The sequence below is a fragment of the Hippichthys cyanospilos genome, chromosome 11 (genome assembly GCF_059441005.1).
Source record: "Hippichthys cyanospilos isolate Australia breed blue-spotted pipefish chromosome 11, RoL_Hcya_1.0, whole genome shotgun sequence".
NCBI classification, from domain to species: domain Eukaryota; kingdom Metazoa; phylum Chordata; class Actinopteri; order Syngnathiformes; family Syngnathidae; genus Hippichthys; species Hippichthys cyanospilos.
Window position 1 is genome coordinate 17,934,077 of NC_142379.1, and position 17,987 is coordinate 17,952,063.

The 17,987-nt window shown below is 41.1% G+C and overlaps 2 protein-coding genes across 3 annotated transcripts; one reads left to right on the forward strand and one right to left on the reverse strand.

The window, feature by feature from the left end:
- The first annotated feature begins 276 nt into the window (after nucleotides 1–276).
- On the forward strand, nucleotides 277–8,142 carry vtna (vitronectin a). Its single transcript, XM_088428093.1, has 8 exons — nucleotides 277–412; nucleotides 2,628–2,747; nucleotides 2,828–3,193; nucleotides 3,836–3,975; nucleotides 4,439–4,595; nucleotides 4,684–4,836; nucleotides 5,029–5,520; nucleotides 7,412–8,142. The coding sequence occupies exons 1-8, from the start codon at nucleotides 355–357 to the stop codon at nucleotides 7,528–7,530; spliced, it is 1,605 nt and encodes a 534-aa protein (XP_088284219.1). The 5' UTR covers nucleotides 277–354; the 3' UTR covers nucleotides 7,531–8,142.
- Nucleotides 5,482–17,548, reverse strand: scarf1 (scavenger receptor class F, member 1). Of its 2 annotated transcripts, none has more exons than XM_088428091.1 (11): nucleotides 17,424–17,548; nucleotides 17,151–17,216; nucleotides 16,932–17,095; nucleotides 14,978–15,518; nucleotides 14,691–14,909; nucleotides 14,209–14,337; nucleotides 12,029–12,135; nucleotides 11,783–11,894; nucleotides 10,905–11,029; nucleotides 9,438–9,575; nucleotides 5,482–9,372 (listed from the first exon to the last, which is right to left on the reverse strand). In XM_088428091.1, exons 1-11 carry the CDS (start codon nucleotides 17,522–17,524, stop codon nucleotides 8,282–8,284), a joined length of 2,793 nt encoding a protein of 930 aa, XP_088284217.1. In that variant the 5' UTR covers nucleotides 17,525–17,548; the 3' UTR covers nucleotides 5,482–8,281. The 2 variants fall into 2 exon arrangements, with proteins under 2 accessions (XP_088284217.1, XP_088284216.1); XM_088428090.1 differs by having other exon boundaries at nucleotides 16,932–17,033; nucleotides 17,155–17,216; nucleotides 17,424–17,528.
- Nucleotides 17,549–17,987: the final 439 nt, after the last annotated feature.

Genomic DNA, 17,987 nt, shown 5'->3' on the forward strand with positions numbered 1-17,987 from the left:
TAGGTCAGATAGATAGATAGATAGATAGATAGATAGATAGATAGATAGATAGATAGATAGATAGATAGACAGACAGACAGACAGACAGACAGACAGACAGATAGATAGATTGATTGATTTTTTTACTTAGGGAATAAACCTTAGGTATATTGCAACAAAATGGGCTTTTCAAACATCATGTTGCTTAAAGGTTACTTTTTTATTGATTTCTTCTGTGCTTCTCCATGTGTTTACCCAAGTAGAAAGAATGCTGCAAACTTGGCAAGTGGGGTGACTGACACATGTTTTCAATGATTAGGAGCACACGGTCTATCGTTTCACGCTCATTCTGTTCTCTCCCACAGCAGAGGAAACATGAGGCGGTGGGCTATGCTAATTCTTGCTCTCGTCGCTCAGACTTTAGCTGCAGATGGTGAGTTAACCGTAATTCACATTTACATTTCAAATAAAAGATGTTTATGATGAATGAACATACTGATATGTGTTGCTGACTGAAATATTCTGCCTTTCCACTACTGTCAGCTGTCATAGATTGTGCGGTTTGTAGTGGATAGTCAAATTCCACAGAATTGCGTTAAACAGTAAGACTTAATTATTAAAATAAAAAAAATGATAACTTTAATGTACAGCAAGTGTGCACACCTTAAAATCAATTCTTCATTGATGAGTTGTTGTCCCCACCAAAAAATTGAGCAGGACCAGCATCATTCTGGGACAAAAAGTGAAGTAGGTGACATGTCTGACTTACATGCAAGTTCGGTTCCTGCTTAAAAACAGGAAGAATGGGCTAGTGAATGGCATCAAATGTGCTCAGTTTTAACAGTTAGTCGAAATTGATCTTAGGTACATACTTTTTCCGTTGAACATTCTCGATATGCTCTACAATTAGAGAAAAGATGGACAAAATTAAGGTTTAATAAAAAAACAAGTCCTCCTTGTTTCATGGAATCAAATTTGAACTCTGGCCTGAACGGCAAGCGTTGAAAAAGCGAGGCGCCATTCATCATATTGCCAATAGCATTCCAGTGAAGTCTTGGTGGTCAACATGGGGATGTTTCCAATTTGAAACCAGTTGGGATCAAGACTTGAGAAAGCTCAGTGCAGCAAAGCGCAGCTAGAGTCTTGCGGAGGATCTACGACTGGAATAAAGGTTTACCTTCCAACTGCATGATGATCGTAAGCACACAGCCAAGATAACAAAGGAATGATTTGAGGACAAGTCTATGAATGTTCTTAAGTAACCCAAAGTAGATAATGAAGGAATTCTGCTGGAGGGATGACAAAATGACAGAAACTAGCGACTCGGTAAGAGTTTGTTTTTCTTTGTTGTACTGTATGTAAGACTATACAACAATTAACTATGAAACACTTGGAGAGCTCCCTGTGAAATAGCAATAAAAATAATGCTTACTTGCTTACAGTTTACATACCCTGGAGGCATGTAAACTTCAATGTTGTTACTGTAATGCATTATTAGTGTATTGCATTATTTATTACTTATTACTGTATTGTACATTCCACAATTTCAATGTTAATATTCAAATTCAAGTTCAGTCAGCTAGATTAGAGAGAGACGTTTGAAAAATTGATGTTTTCGGCGGGGCTATCATTAGCAGCTAACCTACATCATCGTTATTGTGTTTAACATACTGTAAAACTTGAGTTTTTGTATGCTTTATTTTGATACATGTTGACCAGAACTATTTATGCACTATAATTAATAGCAATTGTACGGTGAAAATTAGAATTAGCTAACCCTGTCATTATTGCTAGTTATGACAAGGATCTCACTGACAAGGTTTTGAAATGCTGGTCAATCCACTGTGGAAAGCGGCAGTATATCTTCTACGTACAACATATTGAGCCACAAGTCTCCTAACCTCTTGAGGCGGAAGTAGTAACCCTGAGCCAGAAAACTATAATTTTGCCTGCTTTGTTTTATCCCCACTCTCAGTCCTCCATGTGTTTTCTTTTCGCTAACTTCACGTCACTATGGCACCGCTCTAAATGTTTTGTCAAATTACTGGTACTAATTGGCGAAGAGGACTTCTCCTTAGGTGTTGCACACACAGTGCACCTAACTATTATATTCATCTTTATTTTATCTCTAATGAACTGAAAGTAATGATCTTGGTATCTTATTCTGTTATCTATCTAGGTGGTCTTGTTATGTTTTGGGGGAATTTGGGGAAAAACACATCTTTCAGGTTAAAAATGCATTGTAATGCATTGCTTTTACTCTCATTCCCACCAAGTAAAATATTACTATTTTTTGTGTGTAATGCATTAAAGTACTTTGTTACAGAAAAAAGTAATGCATAACAGTAATTACATTACTTTTGTAATTCATTACTCCCTGTAATACTGTCGAACTTACTGTATGAGCACAAATATATGTTTGCCAACTAGTGGAGAATGGTGATTTATACAGATGGGTTTATAAGTTCATAATACAGTTTCCCTTTACGGTATGTAAACTTAAGCGCAGTCGCACTTCGTTACTCCTAGATGTTTTCAATAAGCTTGTTTTTTTTTTTGTTTTTTTTTTAATCAGATGACTGTGTATTTATTTAGTATTAACAGGTGACTTTCTGTAGAATGCTAACTTGATGTGTTCATCTCCTAAGAGTCATGCATGGGCCGCTGTGAGAATGGCTTTGACGCCGAGAAGAAGTGCCAGTGCGACAGCATGTGCAAGTACTACAAGAGCTGCTGCATTGACTTTGACGCCACCTGTGGCATGATGAGTATGCTTGTTTCCCTTCTTGTGATGTCACTAAAATCTTTAGTTATTTGAAAAGCACACTTTTACTCCTTCTCCTCCCAGCTCGTGGGGACACATTCGAGTTGGCAGAAGATGATGATTATCTTGAGAGCACCGCGCCATCCACTCGTGAGGCATCTTTCATCAGTCCCACTCTGCTGCCTATCTCTGACTTCTCCCACAGTCCACAACAGAGACCAGAAGCCACAATAGAAATGAATAAACCTCCATCAAGATCTCCAAGAACCACCAGGCCACCATCGGTGAAGCCCCCCAAGAATGCTGCAGCTCAGACAACCACACCCCCGACTACACCGGCAACGACGCCTGGCACCACTGCAGCTCCTGATCCTGATGCCGAGACATGCAGCGGCAGGCCTTTTGACGCGTTCATGCAGTTGAAGAATGGCTCCATCTTTGCCTTCAGAGGTGAGTCGCACTTATTCTTATCAAGGTCTCTTTTCAAATGGAATTCAGCTCCTTCATCTCCCACACCAAGAATCTGTTCAAAGCTGCAGTTTCTGTGAGCAATCTTAAAAGAAAGAATTCTCTAATTGCCCAAAAAGGGGTTACCTATAAGAAATGAAAGGCAAGAAGCATCTACCCACACACTGTGGCCGTGGACAATTATCTTTGATAATGACCTGTGAACTGAGCAAGTGAAACGTGAGAATTGAGTCAGCAACTAAATCTTCATCAGCCATTTTTAAAAGCATATAAAGTGCATGTGATCTGAACAATAAATGTAAAAATACTGCGTGGATGCCTCTCTCAACGGTAAGAAGTCATTTTAAATGATGTGTATTTCAAAAAGATGCAGCAGAAACACTGAAATAGATTTTACCAGGTTCTGCCTTTGTCAGAATAATTTGGAACCTTTTGAGTGGTTATTGTGAGACCAGTTTCATTTAGTAAATGATCAGTAAATGATAGAACGTTTTTTCCAAGACTTTTGCTCATGAAAATGAGCCAGTGAGACAGAACCTTGTGTGTGTGTGTGTGTGTGTGTGAGTGTATCAAAAACATTTTTAAACAATCAATCTCTGATAATAGTTATTCTTGTCTTTGTAGGTGAGTACTTTTTTGAGCTGGACCAGAAGACTGTACTTCCTGGCTATCCCAAGCTCATCAAGGACGTGTGGGGGATCAATGGGCCCATCGACGCGGCCTTTACCAGGGTCAATTGTCATGGGAAGACATACATGTTTAAGGTATGCAGTGATGACCCCAAACCTGAATAGAGAGGCGAAGTCAAAAATTGAGTTTATTATAATACAGTATGTGTTATGTGAACTCACTGGTCTAAACATGCTGTTCTGATTAATGATATGACAATGAATCAAGCAGCACAATCTACCCGGTTATGTTCACCTGAGGGGGAGGCCATTGAGCAGCTGCGCTGTCAATTTCAGTCAACAGCAATTGGCAAAATGGCCGCTCCCGGAAATTGATATGGTGTATTGTGCTGCTTGATTCATAGTCCACAAATGCAATAAGTATCAGAATACTGAATACCGAATACTTAGACTAATGGGGCCGCATGAAAATACTGTAAAAAAGCAAAAATTGACTTCGCTTTTAAGAGGACTTTAAGCAGAATTGTAAGCGTTTGATATGGACAGGAAGTGAAAATCTGTTTACAAAGAGCAGTCACACTGAAATAAATTCAAACAGGGGAACAAGTACTGGAGATTTGACAACGGCATACTCGATGAAGACTACCCCCGGGCTATCAGCGTGGGCTTTGATAAGATTCCGGATCATGTGGACGCTGCCTTCGCCCTTCCCGCTCACAGCCACAATGGCAGAGAGAAGGTGTATTTTTTCAAAGGTGAAGCAGAATCTTAAGATTGTCTTGTTAATCATATTTGGCCCGGCTGCTCGCTTAACCATTTGCCTCTTTTTGTTGTTGTCACCAGCGGATCAGTATTACGTGTACGAGTTTTTGCACCAGCCATCCCACGAAGAGTGTGTCACCATGTCTGAGACGGCTCCATCCACGCTGTTCAGACGCTACACTGACATGTACTCCAGCAACTATGAGATATTTTTTAGTGATCTCTTCTCAGATGGTGAGTTTTACTCTAATACCATGAATCCATGATTTAGCGGGGTCAGTGAAGCAATTCTTGCGTATTCCCGTAAGATTTTTCTAATGTAAAATGTGTTCCTTGTCAACAATGTATTGGGCACACTGTTCTAATGGTTTTTATCTTAATAAAGTGTCAGTGGCATGTTTAATTGGATTCTGGTGTGTTCCCTAGTGCCCCAGCATCACAGACATTACCACTTCATTGACAGAGACTGGAAAGGTCTTAAATCACCGGTCGATGCGGTCATGGCCGGCCGACTCTACGTCCCTCCACGCCGACTCTGGCCGGACAGACAATGGAACCAATACCAGCAGTATCAGCAATACGGACAGCAGTACGATCAGCAATACAGTCAGCAAAGGGGGCGAAGGAGGTGGAACCGCTCGCCCTCCTGGGAATCCATGGCCGAGAGGGGCATGAGCATGGGCCAGCAGTTTGCGGAGAGGGGAATGGATATGGGCCTGAGGCTGGCTGAGAGGAGGATGGAGATGGAGGAGAGACTAGGACGAGACTGGAGCAGACGCTGGGACCAAGACTGGGACCAGGACAGGCGCAGAGACGGCTACCGGCACAACAACAGAGGCAACTATGACTCCAGATACCGGAATGACAGGTCCTACGGGAGGAGTCTGCCTGTACAGAGCGTATACTTCTTTAAAGGAGGTATGATCACAGATGCAGTGGCACGAGGAATGTGCCAACATTTTCTATCACTTTTTATTGACTTTTTACCAGGTTAAAACGAAACATTTAACAATGAATCGGTCGGTCTTAATGGGAAACCCTAAAGACAGGATTACAAAGCTTTCATCAATATGATGTCTAAGCCAGTGGTTCTTAAAGTGGTGTCCGCAGGCCCCCGGGGTTTGTGAAATAATTTGGGTTATTAAATTATTGAATGCCGGCCTAGGAAAAATGGACGTATATAGCCGTTATTGGCGATGATTGAGTTGAATGTTCTTCTGCTGAATTAGTTATTAGCAGCAAGTAGTGTATTATGCTTTTACACATGTCAATGACATATAGTAGATTAATTTACTCTGCCCAGGAAAAATCGACATCTATAGCCATCCTTGGCAATGAACGAGTAAATAAAAAATATCTATTTGTGTTAACTTCATTTTCTTTGATATCAATTTGTTAATGTATTCATTACGCTTCAATACAACAATCAATTCAACTAGTTTAATATATTTTTTAAAATGTAATCTTTTTTTTATTTGTGTAACAGACGATGGTCATCATCAAAGAGCTTGACTATTTAATCGCTAAATATTTGGCAGCAAGCTGTTTGGGGGAAATTCGCCCTGTGTGTTATGAGAAGGCGTGCAATTTGCAATTTTTATTTTGTAATCTTCAGGATGGCTGAAAAGTAACACATATTCACACAATTCAAACTGAATCGGTGAGTAAAAAGGGAAAATGTCCGTTGACAAAAGGGGTCCCTGATTCCAAAAAATAAGTAGACAGATCATACGGCAATAATCAGGCATATTCTTTATGTTCTACCATTAGCATTAATTTCGACATTATCCATTACTATGGATATAAAACGTTCCCTTGCCACTTGTGGCTTCACTGCTACGTTGCAGGGGGAGGGGTGTTCAGTCCGCTGGTATGCAGTGTTGTGAAAAAAAAGTGTGTGACCAAAAAGCATCTGTTCAAACTCCATTTACGGTTAGGAAATCACTAGGTATGGGAAAGAAAGGTAGGTAGCAGGATTTTAATAAAACATTTCCTACACTTCATTTATGTACGCCCAATATCCGTTGGGGGGGGGACAGCAAACTTTTTGCAGGATACAATGTCCAGCATACAATGTCCATAAAGCTGAAGCATAAAATCAAAATCAATAACTGTTAAGTGCTTTGCATCATAACTTACAACAGTTTTGTTTTTAAATAAAGTACTACACTGTAGTTTTTTTTCCCTCGATTAAAAACATGAAACTAAGCTGTCCATTCATTTATGCGAAGCATTCCGACTCCTCCTTGACGTCACCCTGCACTTTGTTACTTTCAAAATGAAAACATTAGGTCATCAATTTTAACATATTCATAATGGATCAGTTGACAATACTTCCAATGATTATACTCTTTTTATATCTGTTTTATTTGTATTTATTTGTATTGTTTTATTAACACTGTGTGACCTGTCATTGGCGTTACGACTTGACACTTTATTGTTTTTCCATTTTAATATTAACATTTGGTAACTCATTTTTACAATTGCATGACAATTTCCATCGCCTGTTCAGTTAAGCTGTTTTTATGATGACAGAAGTTTATGATGGAAGTATTTATTTATGATTTCTTGTTTGACCTTAAAAAGTTCACTCATTTTATATTACATCCATGAGAAAATAGACAGCAAGAGGAGGAGAAAAGTTATATTTGAAAGCAATGCTGGTTGTGGAACTTGCGTATAGATATATTTGCGACACAACTTGCAAGTGTAATAGTCCACATGCCAAAGTTCTTGTCACACTGACTTTTTGAAGAGTTAAATATTCTTCTAGCTGTCAATAAAATGTTTATTCCCCTGTGATGTGCAGATAAATACTACAGAGTGGACCTGAGCACCAAGAGAGTGGATCCGGCCATGCCGCCTTATCCCAGATCCATCGCCAAATACTGGCTCGGCTGCTCGGACACAGCGGGGGCTGAGAAGTAACTGGGAACACTTTTGGGTGAACGTTCACACTAGATTTGTGTCAGATGTGAACGGTGTTACACAGCTTGCTTGTTGTCTTGAGCAAATATTTAAAATGATCTTCATTCCAAAGTCCAGCTGACCCTATTTGTTTATTACCCTTACATCATAATAAAGTACAAAGGGTTCAGAGATGCTGTTTCTTGAGTGTAGTTGTAAAAGACTAAAACCGAATGCAATAGTGGCATTTGTAACTTGCTATGCAGTAAATCATTTATGTTCACTATATTATAGTTCTTTTTTTTTAATCAAGTAACTTTTTGTAAACTTTTCATTACATTTATTTAGGCTGTCAGATTCATGTGTTCAATTCTTTGCTGATTGCCAGGGGTAAATCATAGACTTCTTTTGCTACATGATGAGAAGCATGTTTTGACTTCAATTTAAATTAATTAATACCGCTCATTGGTTGATAAAAGGCTAAAAATATTCATCTGTGGATGTTATCCTGCGGGAATAGCTGTAGTTGTGGGTTGTTGTTTTTTTAGATCACAAATCACCCGATTTAACGTTTTTACGATACTAACTATTTTTCTGTTCATCTGTGACAAATAAAGAGATGAGATGGTTGCACCAGTGTTTTGTTGTCAGTATTTCAAACTCATTCACATGTCTTTCTTTCTAATGTATGATGTATCTCCTATCTCCGTATGTACATGCATGTTAAATTTATACACTCCAAAACACACCATTGCATTTCAATACAATAACCTCATGCATTTGTGTTTGAAGCATACGTGTGCGTAATCATGACGTTTTCATAACATGGTTCATCTTTGACACGCGCCACTTCACTGTCGAGGGCCCTGACCTCAATGGGAGTTGCAGCGTCCCCTGCTGGCCCCACAGTCAAGTAACTGCTCTCAGTATGTGCCCCACTAGGCTCATGCCCCTGCCTACTGGCTGAGCCTTGAAAGTCAGCCGACGCCACCTCCGCAACGCTCTTCAAAATGGACGACAGCGGTCTTTTGAGAGGAAGGCTCTCTGAGGACCCTGTGTCTGCAGAAGACGTTTGAGGAGAATTTTGTGGAGCGTGTTTTCTCCTCAGGGGTTTACTGATGGCGGGCTCGGCTCCAGAAGGCCCGCCCTGCTCCCACACATTCCTCCGAGCCCCGAGCTTCCTTCTGGGGGGTTTGACGACAGCTTCAGTGTCCTTGGGTTTGCTTTTTCCGGGCCCCTGTTCTCTTTGCCTCTGGAGGCTTCCGAGTCGTCTTAACACGGCCTGAACGGGGCTTTCTGAGCTCGGCTCTAGCTTGGAGGTGAGGCGCCCCGTCTTTCCAACCGTGACGTACACTGTGGTGACCTTGTTTGGGACACCGCATGAATCGGAATTGGAAGGGCCCGGTGCTTTCTGTTGAGCAGCTGTGTTGGACATAGTGCGTCTCCGTCCTGATGCAGTTCTGGTTGTCTTACTTGACTTTCTATCATCCTCCGCAACGTCACAGCTCAAATCTTGGTGATCTGTTTCCTGAACTTCCACGCCATCATCCCTATCCTCAGCATCACCTCCATCTTCCTCACCTGGTCCGGCAGAACTCATCAGCCCCCCCCAGGTGGATTTAGCTTTGCGAGAGTGCCCGGACAAAGAGGTGGCGTCTTGAACCGAGCCGCGCCTCTCCTTAGGGCTGAAGCGGGTGCCTTCTGCAAAGGAGACGGATGGCCGCTTTGATTTGGCGATACTGGAAGTGCGAGGGATGTCGAAGGGGGAGGTTATATCCTCGCTGCTGAAGCCCGACGGATCCAAGAGCATGTTACACTTGGAGCTCATCTCCTGGAAGTTGCTACCCTCGGTTCCTGAGATGTCTGTCAAACACAGCAAGAGTTGATTTGTAGCTAAGCATTGAGGATGCAAAGATAACGGGAAGTACCTTCTCTTGGGGGGACGCAGTAAAGAGCCTCCCCCTCTTCCTCATCACTCTCGAACGACGAGCCCTCAGTCACCCAGCCGGAGGACGGCGGCTCAATGAAGCTGTGGTTGAAGGTCAACTCCGGGTCATGGTGAGAGACTGTGTGGACCATGACATGCAGTTGATGCAAATATGCAACACTTAGCATTAAAAATCACATGAGGTCCAGGTTAGGGATGGGACGAGATTTTGTACAAGATTTCTCGTACAGGCACAGCCCAGATCTATTTTCATTTTACTGATGTTTTGCAGTGGAGTAAAAAGTTGTTAATGCTCTGCACTGCTTGTTAATGCTTTGCATGACAGTAAATCTAACCGGCAAATGTAATGGGAAGGCCAGCCAACCTCTAAATAATGAAACGTATCAAACCTTTTGGTATGCTTTCATTTTGTACGTATGCTTGACTCTTTCTAATGCAGAAATTCTTGCTCCTGTCAATATAAAAAAAAAAATCATTAAATCGCCAATTCAGGGTGATAAAGCAGGACTTGATTACTTTGCTGTATTTCATTGTACGGTGCCTGTTGCCAGTGTTTAGCTCAGCGTCAAGCATAAACTAGCTAGCAGCACTTGAGCGCTCCACATCCATGGGCGAGGGCAGCCAGATTACATTTGATTTTAAACCTTTACAGGGTACAGAGTCCGCTTTCGGCCTAAACAGTCAAAACAGCCGAAAGCATCCATAGAAGCCACTGCTTAAATCGTAACGTACCCCTAAATTTCTCTAAAATCATGAAAATGATTGTCTCTTCAGGACTTAGAAATAGAAAAACCTAATAAAGGCTGTTTTTGCCTGTTTAGACTATCAGCCAAAAGCGGCCGCTGTGCCCAGTAAAGGGTTGAAGGCAGTTTGATCGATATAAATGCGGCTGTCCACTTCAATCCTGACAGTCTGACACTGATGCTGTTCCTACTGATCACATTTGGACAAATTAGGCTGACTCAAATATGTGCACTGTGGTTTTCACATCACTTTGTCTTGTTATTTGGTCTTGTGTTTATATTGTTTTCGACCAAGCAAAAAACAAACAAACAAACAAACAAAAACAGACATGAATTTATCTTTCATTTTTAACTGAATACCAAAATACTCAGTCGTTGGAGCCCACAGGTGTCGAATTCATGGTAATATATTGGCTGATGATATATGACAATTTGTCTCCTTTTATATGTAAAGTCAGATTATGTTTACATTTGCATGCTAGATCATTAATTTTCTTGTGGTCTCCTTGGTAAAAATGAACCATTTTGAAGACCGGAAAATGTATATTATCCATTACTTTATACTAAAACTTTTGTAAAATATCTCCTCATTCTCGAGAATTCAATCTCATGAGATCTCGTTTTGTGGGATTTGCGTCTCGTGCGATCCGTGGTCCAGGTGCATAAAAGGCAACAAGAACATTTGTATAGTGACTAAAACTGACCAGTGACACGAGGGAGGCCAGAGGACCAGTCAGAGATGCAGGGTAGGGCAGCGCCAATGTTAGCCAAGACACTATAAACATGATATTTCATCCGCATCGACAGTCCTCCATCAGCCATGGTCATCCTGGAAAAGAGGACGGTACAATAATTGAGTTCGACGTTAGATTTCAAGGCTGATTGAATATGTCATCCCCAAACAATTACTGCAGTACTTTGAAATACGTTTGACATTTTCATTTTATTGGTAACTGCAAATTTGATAATACATTCATTTTCCACATCGCTTATCCTGTTCAGGGTCCTGGGAAGCTAAAGACTACCAATGCTGACTTGAGGTGAAAAGCAGACAACAACTTGATCTGGTAAACCTCATTTATCATTTGATTGATCATCAAACAAAAGTGGTTTGTTACATATGTGTTTTTATATGAATACGCACAATGTTAGCCGTAGCTAATGTCAACTTTATGTTTGTTACTTCTACGTTGTAAATTGTTGGTGGAAAGTGTGGATGAAATAAACAAAGGTGAAAAGTGGAAGAGAAGACCACAGTAAACATCAATGCAAAAAAATCTATTGACTTTTTTGTGGGCAATTCAGCACATTAATAAATTATAAAAATGCATCACAAATCATCACGGGTTATGATAACGTATTAAATTAGTCATGTTGGCGTGAGCGCATTCTTGCAAGCTGTTCCTGTCTCATATTATGTGCCAACGACGTCACCTTTCTTATCTTGAATTTTCTCTCATTACTAGAGACAATACGTTTCGTAAGCTGAATTTTTTGTAACAAGAGGCGGTCGTAAGTAGACTGACAACTGTATTTGAATTTGTACAGTACGCTATTTACAGTATGTTCATTTGATCCTGACCTGTCTTTGCCATCTGCTGGACTTCCTCCACAACACAAACAGCAGCAGAGGACAGCGAGGACTAACAGGAGCAAAGGAACCAGTAGGCCCGCCATTAGAGCACCTCGGCCACCTGACACAAACACACACACACACACACAAACACACAAATGCACTCATACTCATCATTTTGCAAACTCATTTATATAGGTCGGCCAATGGATGAATGAATTGACGAATGAACGGATGGTGGATGAACGAACATACTGTTGGGGCAGGCACCGGTGATCGGGTGGCAGCTGACGCCTTTGCCACAGTCACAGGGTGAGGAACAGTTGAAGCCAAACTGTGCAGCAGAGCAACTGTTGTTACAACTGAAACCAATGGGGGGAAAAAGAATGATGTCATTACTCCACAGTAAAATATGGCTTCTGTGTTTAAGCTCTGAGTCACTGCCTATTTTAATGCGTTCCACAATATACTGTATAGGCTAGTAAAAAGGCCAGTTTGGCACAGAGCAATACTGTATGCGTCTTCAAATTTTTTGCCTTTTTTTAACATTTAAATGCAGGACACATAAGTACAAATGTAATATTTTCACTGAAGCTGCTACTCTCATAACAAAATAAAATTCATCATAGAAATTAGGTAAACTATGATAAGTGGATCAAAAAATTCATTGGATTAAAACTAGGGATATCACATTGACATTTTTTGCACCCAAGTGTGTGTCACCTGATTTCAAGGATCTGTCGATAACAAGCCCCAATTCCATACTACTGCGATATAGGAACAGAAAAAAATCATAGCCACATTCTTTTTAATCATTTTTTAAAAATAATTATTTATTTATTTCATAATTAACTATTTACTAAGTATTATTATTCAAAAAATGTTGCTCAATATACATGTGATCTTCTTTTGTACTTTTCTAGCACTAGAAATGAAAAAAGAAATTACAGCATAATAAAATGACAACACTGATCTTCCCTCCTTCCCCCGATAATCAATCAGTTGAAAACGATGAGATGCAGGCCCTATTTCCAATCACATGATGAGGAAATGGACATTCCTAATTCCAATATGTTAAAGCAATATGTTACAACCTACAACAAAATTCTGCTACCACTGTGCAGAAATTTCCATTGAAAAACGTCTTTATTCACCACTTAGGTGGGAGTTTAGCTCTGGTTCACCTCCTTTACAAAGAGGTGTTCCAATTATTGATTGTTACCAATGAAATATTGGTCCTCAGTGGCTCTCCAAAGCTGGTGAGTGTGCAAGAACTGGAACTTGAATATATTAATCTATACGTTCAAGCAGGTGATCCATGTGCGTGGATTGGAGTGATCTCAGCTTCCAGCAATTATATACAGCCACAGAATTTATGTGACTTGCAAAAGCTTGCAGATTTTTTTCTAAAATACTGTACCCATAAAGACCATAAATAAATAAATAAGGGACAACATTATAATGGGGTGATTATTTGGATTAACCTTTGTGTAAAGAGACAACAAGTATTGAAACAAGCAAAGTGCATCTTAGTTCCTGCCTGGACATCGTGGCCAACTCGGGCTTTAAGATGTTTTTGATGTGGGATATCAAAGGAAAAGCATACCAAAAAAAACCCACTAGGAGGCTAAAATACCGCACGGATTGTCAAAACGAGAGGTAAACCCTATAGGTGTCGAATTCAGCCCATGTCCGGGCTCATTTACTGCCATTCAAAATTGAGAATATTTTAATTTTGGGACATATTGAAAACTTGATGCTTTATCATGCATTTCTCACGATATTTGCATTCATGCGCTACCGCACAACTTATGACATTTGCAAGCCTTTCAATGACTTCATTGAGTGGCTTAGCCTGACTCCCATAATGCAATGTTCTTGCCCTACATTGTGGGACTTGTAGTTGACAAAGGCCATCCAAGAACTAAACTCTGCAGGAAAGCTTTTATTTTACTGCAGGTAAGAGTTTTCTTTCATGAAATGTATTACATTATATCTGCATATTCTCATCTGCAAAATCATCAGCAATAAATGGCTGTTAACGTATTTTCTTATAAAATGAAAATTCTTTCAAACGAAAAAGCCTTGGAATATATGTATGTAAATGTACATACAGTATGTATGGATAGGGCTGGTGCCACTGAACATTTCGAGGCGTTGAAAGTGAAATAAAAAAATATGTTTGATAATGTTATGACCCTTTCAAAGTCAGCCCAAGTTGGGTAATAGTAAGGCCGGGTGAGTGAAAAAAGAGTTAATGGGGATTATGTCTCAGTTCTTTATGTGAGCTCAGCTCACAAATACAGATTTTATTTTATAATAACCATTTACCACCGAGCTCAGACTATGAATTTTGAATATGTGTCATAATTGAATTTGAATACAATTGTTGCTGAATTTGACGGAAGGTGACGTCGCTGTGAAATGCAGCTCACCTCTCCCCCTGAAAGCCCGGCTGACACACGCATTTTCCTGTCACGTGATGGCAGTCGCCATGGTAACATGGGCTGCACAGGAAGCGGCAAGCCTCGCCATACGTCCTGTCAGAGCAGATCTCCTCGCACCTGGTGAGGGGGCAATGATGACCTACTTCAATTCAAGTCGAGATTAACCTTCATTTTACTGTCCAACATACTGAGTAATACATACAAACAATAAGTGGAAAAGGTAACATTTGAGTATTTTCCTCAGAGACAAATCTTTAGGTATAAAAGCAAAATCTACCGAGGTCTAAAACAAGTCAGTTTGGTACTATCTTAACAAACATGTAAGTTTATTATCGCGGTTAGTTAGGGAAAAGAATTTGTTTTTGCCATGTGAAGTGATAAAATAAGGATTGCCATCTTTTTTTCAGGCACTTTAATAAAAAAAAAAAAAAATGCAATAAAAAAATGCTCAAGCCCCTTCAAGCACATACCTGGGTCCCGTCCACCCTGGATTACAGCTCCAACATTTTCCAGTTTTGGGATCGCAGGGTTCATTTTTTCTGCACCGCGGACATGTTTCCTGGCACCTGTTACCATAGTAACCAGGCGGGCATAGGCGATCGCATTGCGTCCCATTCCAGCCGGGCTCACAGGCCGAGCACGCGCCATCGGCGGAGGAGCACAGTTCCTCTCCTTTGCAGCGTCCGCAACTGGGGAGGCGAAGGTACAAGATAGTTGATGAACGGCAACGACGTGGGGGAACAACGCGCACACCAACCTCATTTTACACCAGCTGCCGTATGTTCCAGGTTTGCATGGCTGGTTGCAGTAGTCACCCTCGTACCCCGGGTGGCACAAACACCGCCCTGTGGAGGGGTCACAGCTGCTGTGTGTGAGGTCACAATTGCATCGCCGGTCACAGCTGGGGCCCCACCAGCCGGCCTGGCACTCGCACACACCGGTGCGTTGGTTGCACTGCGACAAGTAGCAGTTGCAAGTGACGGGACATTTCAGCCCCCAATGGCCTTTGTGGCACTGACAGCGGCCCGTCAGTTGGTCGCAGCCGGGACCCACCGAGCCCCCGGGGACGCACTGGCACTGCTTGCTGCAAGAGGACGTCCACCAGCCCTCGTCACAAGTGCAGTTACCGTACACGGGGTGGCAGACTCCGTGGCGGCCGCATTTGCAGGCGTATTGACACAAAGGACCCCAGCGGTCGGGGTTGCAGGTGCACTCGCCGGTGATGGGGTGGCAGCGGCCATGCGGGTGGCACGGGCACACCTGACGGCAGTCTGATGCCCAGAACTCTGGTGGGCACCCTGGAATAAGACCACAGGACTAAATAGTAGCATGGAAACAACGCTATTAGCCTTTTTAAGAAGCAAGTCTCAAACCAATCCAGAGACCTCTTAAAAAGGACATTTTTTTTCGGGCTTCAGGTAGCGACTAATCACATCTTGGAAAAGTCACATGATCATAGTCAGAGAACAGGTTAGCTCTGACTGAGCAACTGTGATGGCAATTTTGATCATCGACAAGTGGCAAAATGGCTGTTGAGACGGATAAAAGCAGGTTGATTTTGAAGCTAAATTCATATGCCGCAAAGGCAATATTAATAAGAAAGCTGTGTTTAGATTAGTGGGGGTGCATAGAACATTTTTGACTTGACTCGACTCCCCTTTAATATCATTAATTCAAAATATTTAAGAAGTAATGGAGAAAACCAATAGCTTTTAATACTCGTCATTAAAAATAAATACATTACTCAATTATTAAATGACTCAAATGACTAAAAACACATAAACAATGAAAAATTGACCACAGAAAAATAGAGCTAAATAAATGCAACAAATAGTATATATAGTATAATGCTTGCCCACATCTGCTAAACAATATAACTGGAGATAGTAGTAAAAAGTAGTAAAAATTTTGAGGAGTTGAAAGTAAATATATATTTATATTTGACTGTTTTATGACCCCTTCACAGTCAGCCCACTTTGGTCAGGCAAGTGAAAAATCCCCGGACACTAGAGGGTTAAGGGAAGCTGTCAATCGGTTTTTCGACTCGGTATTCATTTTCAGTAAAATGGATAACATTGGCATCCAAATCAAAAAATAAAATATAATCTCTAACTCTTGGCTTTGTTGAAATGTAGGCAACCATATATCAACTGAACAACTTTTCAGAGTTTCAATACACGTTAGAAAACATACATCTTTGTTGTAAAATTCTACCAGAGTGACAGAAATGTTCAAATTTAATTTATCTCATTATCTCAAACTAAATGTTCGGACTGCGGTGTTGGCAGAGTCTGCAGAAGCTGTGATCATCTTTATTGAAACTGAAATCTTAAACAGTTCCCTGAAGTTAACACAGTTTTAAATGGATGTATTGTCAGGTGTCATATTTTCAAAAAAGGCTGATGCCGATATTTCTCAAAATGCCAAATATGAGCACCAATTTTCGGTCTGGCTGATAATTGGTCTATTTCTTTTGACTCATTGAATGACAACTGAGTAAAAATTGATCTTTGGTGTCTATAACTGTTAATGGCTGTGAATGAGTTAAAGGCTGTTTTGATAAATGAGTCATGGCAGTATTATTTATTCACGGCAAGAAGCTAAAAATGAACCTTTGCTATATATTTATCAATATCAATATCGAATGAGTTAAAATAGCGACATAAAGTAAAGTTTCTCAATGGAGTAAAATCAAAATGTTGTCTCCTCACGTGTTTTACAGTGAGCTCCATAATAGCCTGGTGGGCAGCGACAAACTCCAGGATAGACACAGAGCTCTTCCTTCAGACAGGCCTGTTCACCCTCACACACAGCTATACAAACAAACACACACACACACACACACACACACACACACACACACAAGCAAAACCACCTGTAACCAAAGCCTGCACAAAGAATATAAAAATAACCAAATCAGTGCGCCAAACTCACGTATGGTGCAGTCTTTTCCATCCTGACGCCAGCCTGTGCAGCAAACAAGAGTGGATGGGTTCCTGTTAAAATGTTTATAAACAAAAGAGCTTGTGAGTGGACATTTAACAAGCGCTCATAAAAAAGACAAACAAGTGAACTCTGAACTTGCATGAGCCATTTAGGTCCTTTACAGGTTTACTGGCACTTCAACAAGCTTTCTTCCCCGGCTTTATAAACACATGATCACCTTCTTCATCGCCGGCTCAAATAATGAAGTGGAGCTGTACCTGGGGTTGTGGCAGACATTCCTTCCAGCAGAGTCCAGGGACAGTGAGCAGCACAGCCAGCAGCAGTAGAAAGTAGTCAGAGTTCCGAGGAGAATCTTCATCGTATCCAATTATGCCTTTCGAGTTTGCGTTCTCAGGTCCCTCAAGTGTCTCCGTTTAACAGGGACCACCGTCCTCCCTTCCTTCATTTACCTTGTCTCTCCACTGAGTGGCCCCGGCAGAATGCAGGGGTCAGAGCCACCGGGTTTCCTCTTCCCATTTCCTGGGGAAGCTGAAGGCGCTTCCTTCTATTCAGCCAGATGGAGCTTTTTAAATCGACGAAGACTCCCTGATATTACACAAGCACGCCGACTGGGTGTTCTTCTTATTCCCAGAAGCAACGCCGGTCCCGTCATCCGGGAGATAATGTGTTTTCATTCACCACCAAGTCTAATTTCAACTCCTGAAATATGGTGGGCTCAGTTCAGAAATACTTTGAGATGGCGACAATGAATTTGGAATAAAACTGTCGACCTAAATTTACAGAGGCTTGGAAGCTGAGCTGTTAAAATATTCGATTGAGGT

Excerpts from the sequence above, each read along its gene's own strand:
- vtna (XM_088428093.1), top strand. The coding sequence starts at position 355 with ATGAGGCGGTGGGCTATGCTAATTCTTGCTCTCGTCGCTCAGACTTTA. Across the intron at positions 3,194-3,835 it reads CTCCATCTTTGCCTTCAGAG|GTGAGTACTTTTTTGAGCTG; the intron begins GTGAGTCGCACT and ends TTGTCTTTGTAG. Across the intron at positions 4,837-5,028 it reads TAGTGATCTCTTCTCAGATG|TGCCCCAGCATCACAGACAT; the intron begins GTGAGTTTTACT and ends TGTGTTCCCTAG.
- scarf1 (XM_088428091.1), bottom strand. The coding sequence starts at position 17,524 with ATGAAGATTCTCCTCGGAACTCTGACTACTTTCTACTGCTGCTGGCTG. Across the intron at positions 11,895-12,028 it reads CACCGGTGCCTGCCCCAACA|GTGGCCGAGGTGCTCTAATG; the intron begins GTATGTTCGTTC and ends TGTTTGTGTCAG. Across the intron at positions 11,030-11,782 it reads CCAGCAGATGGCAAAGACAG|GATGACCATGGCTGATGGAG; the intron begins GTCAGGATCAAA and ends CCTCTTTTCCAG.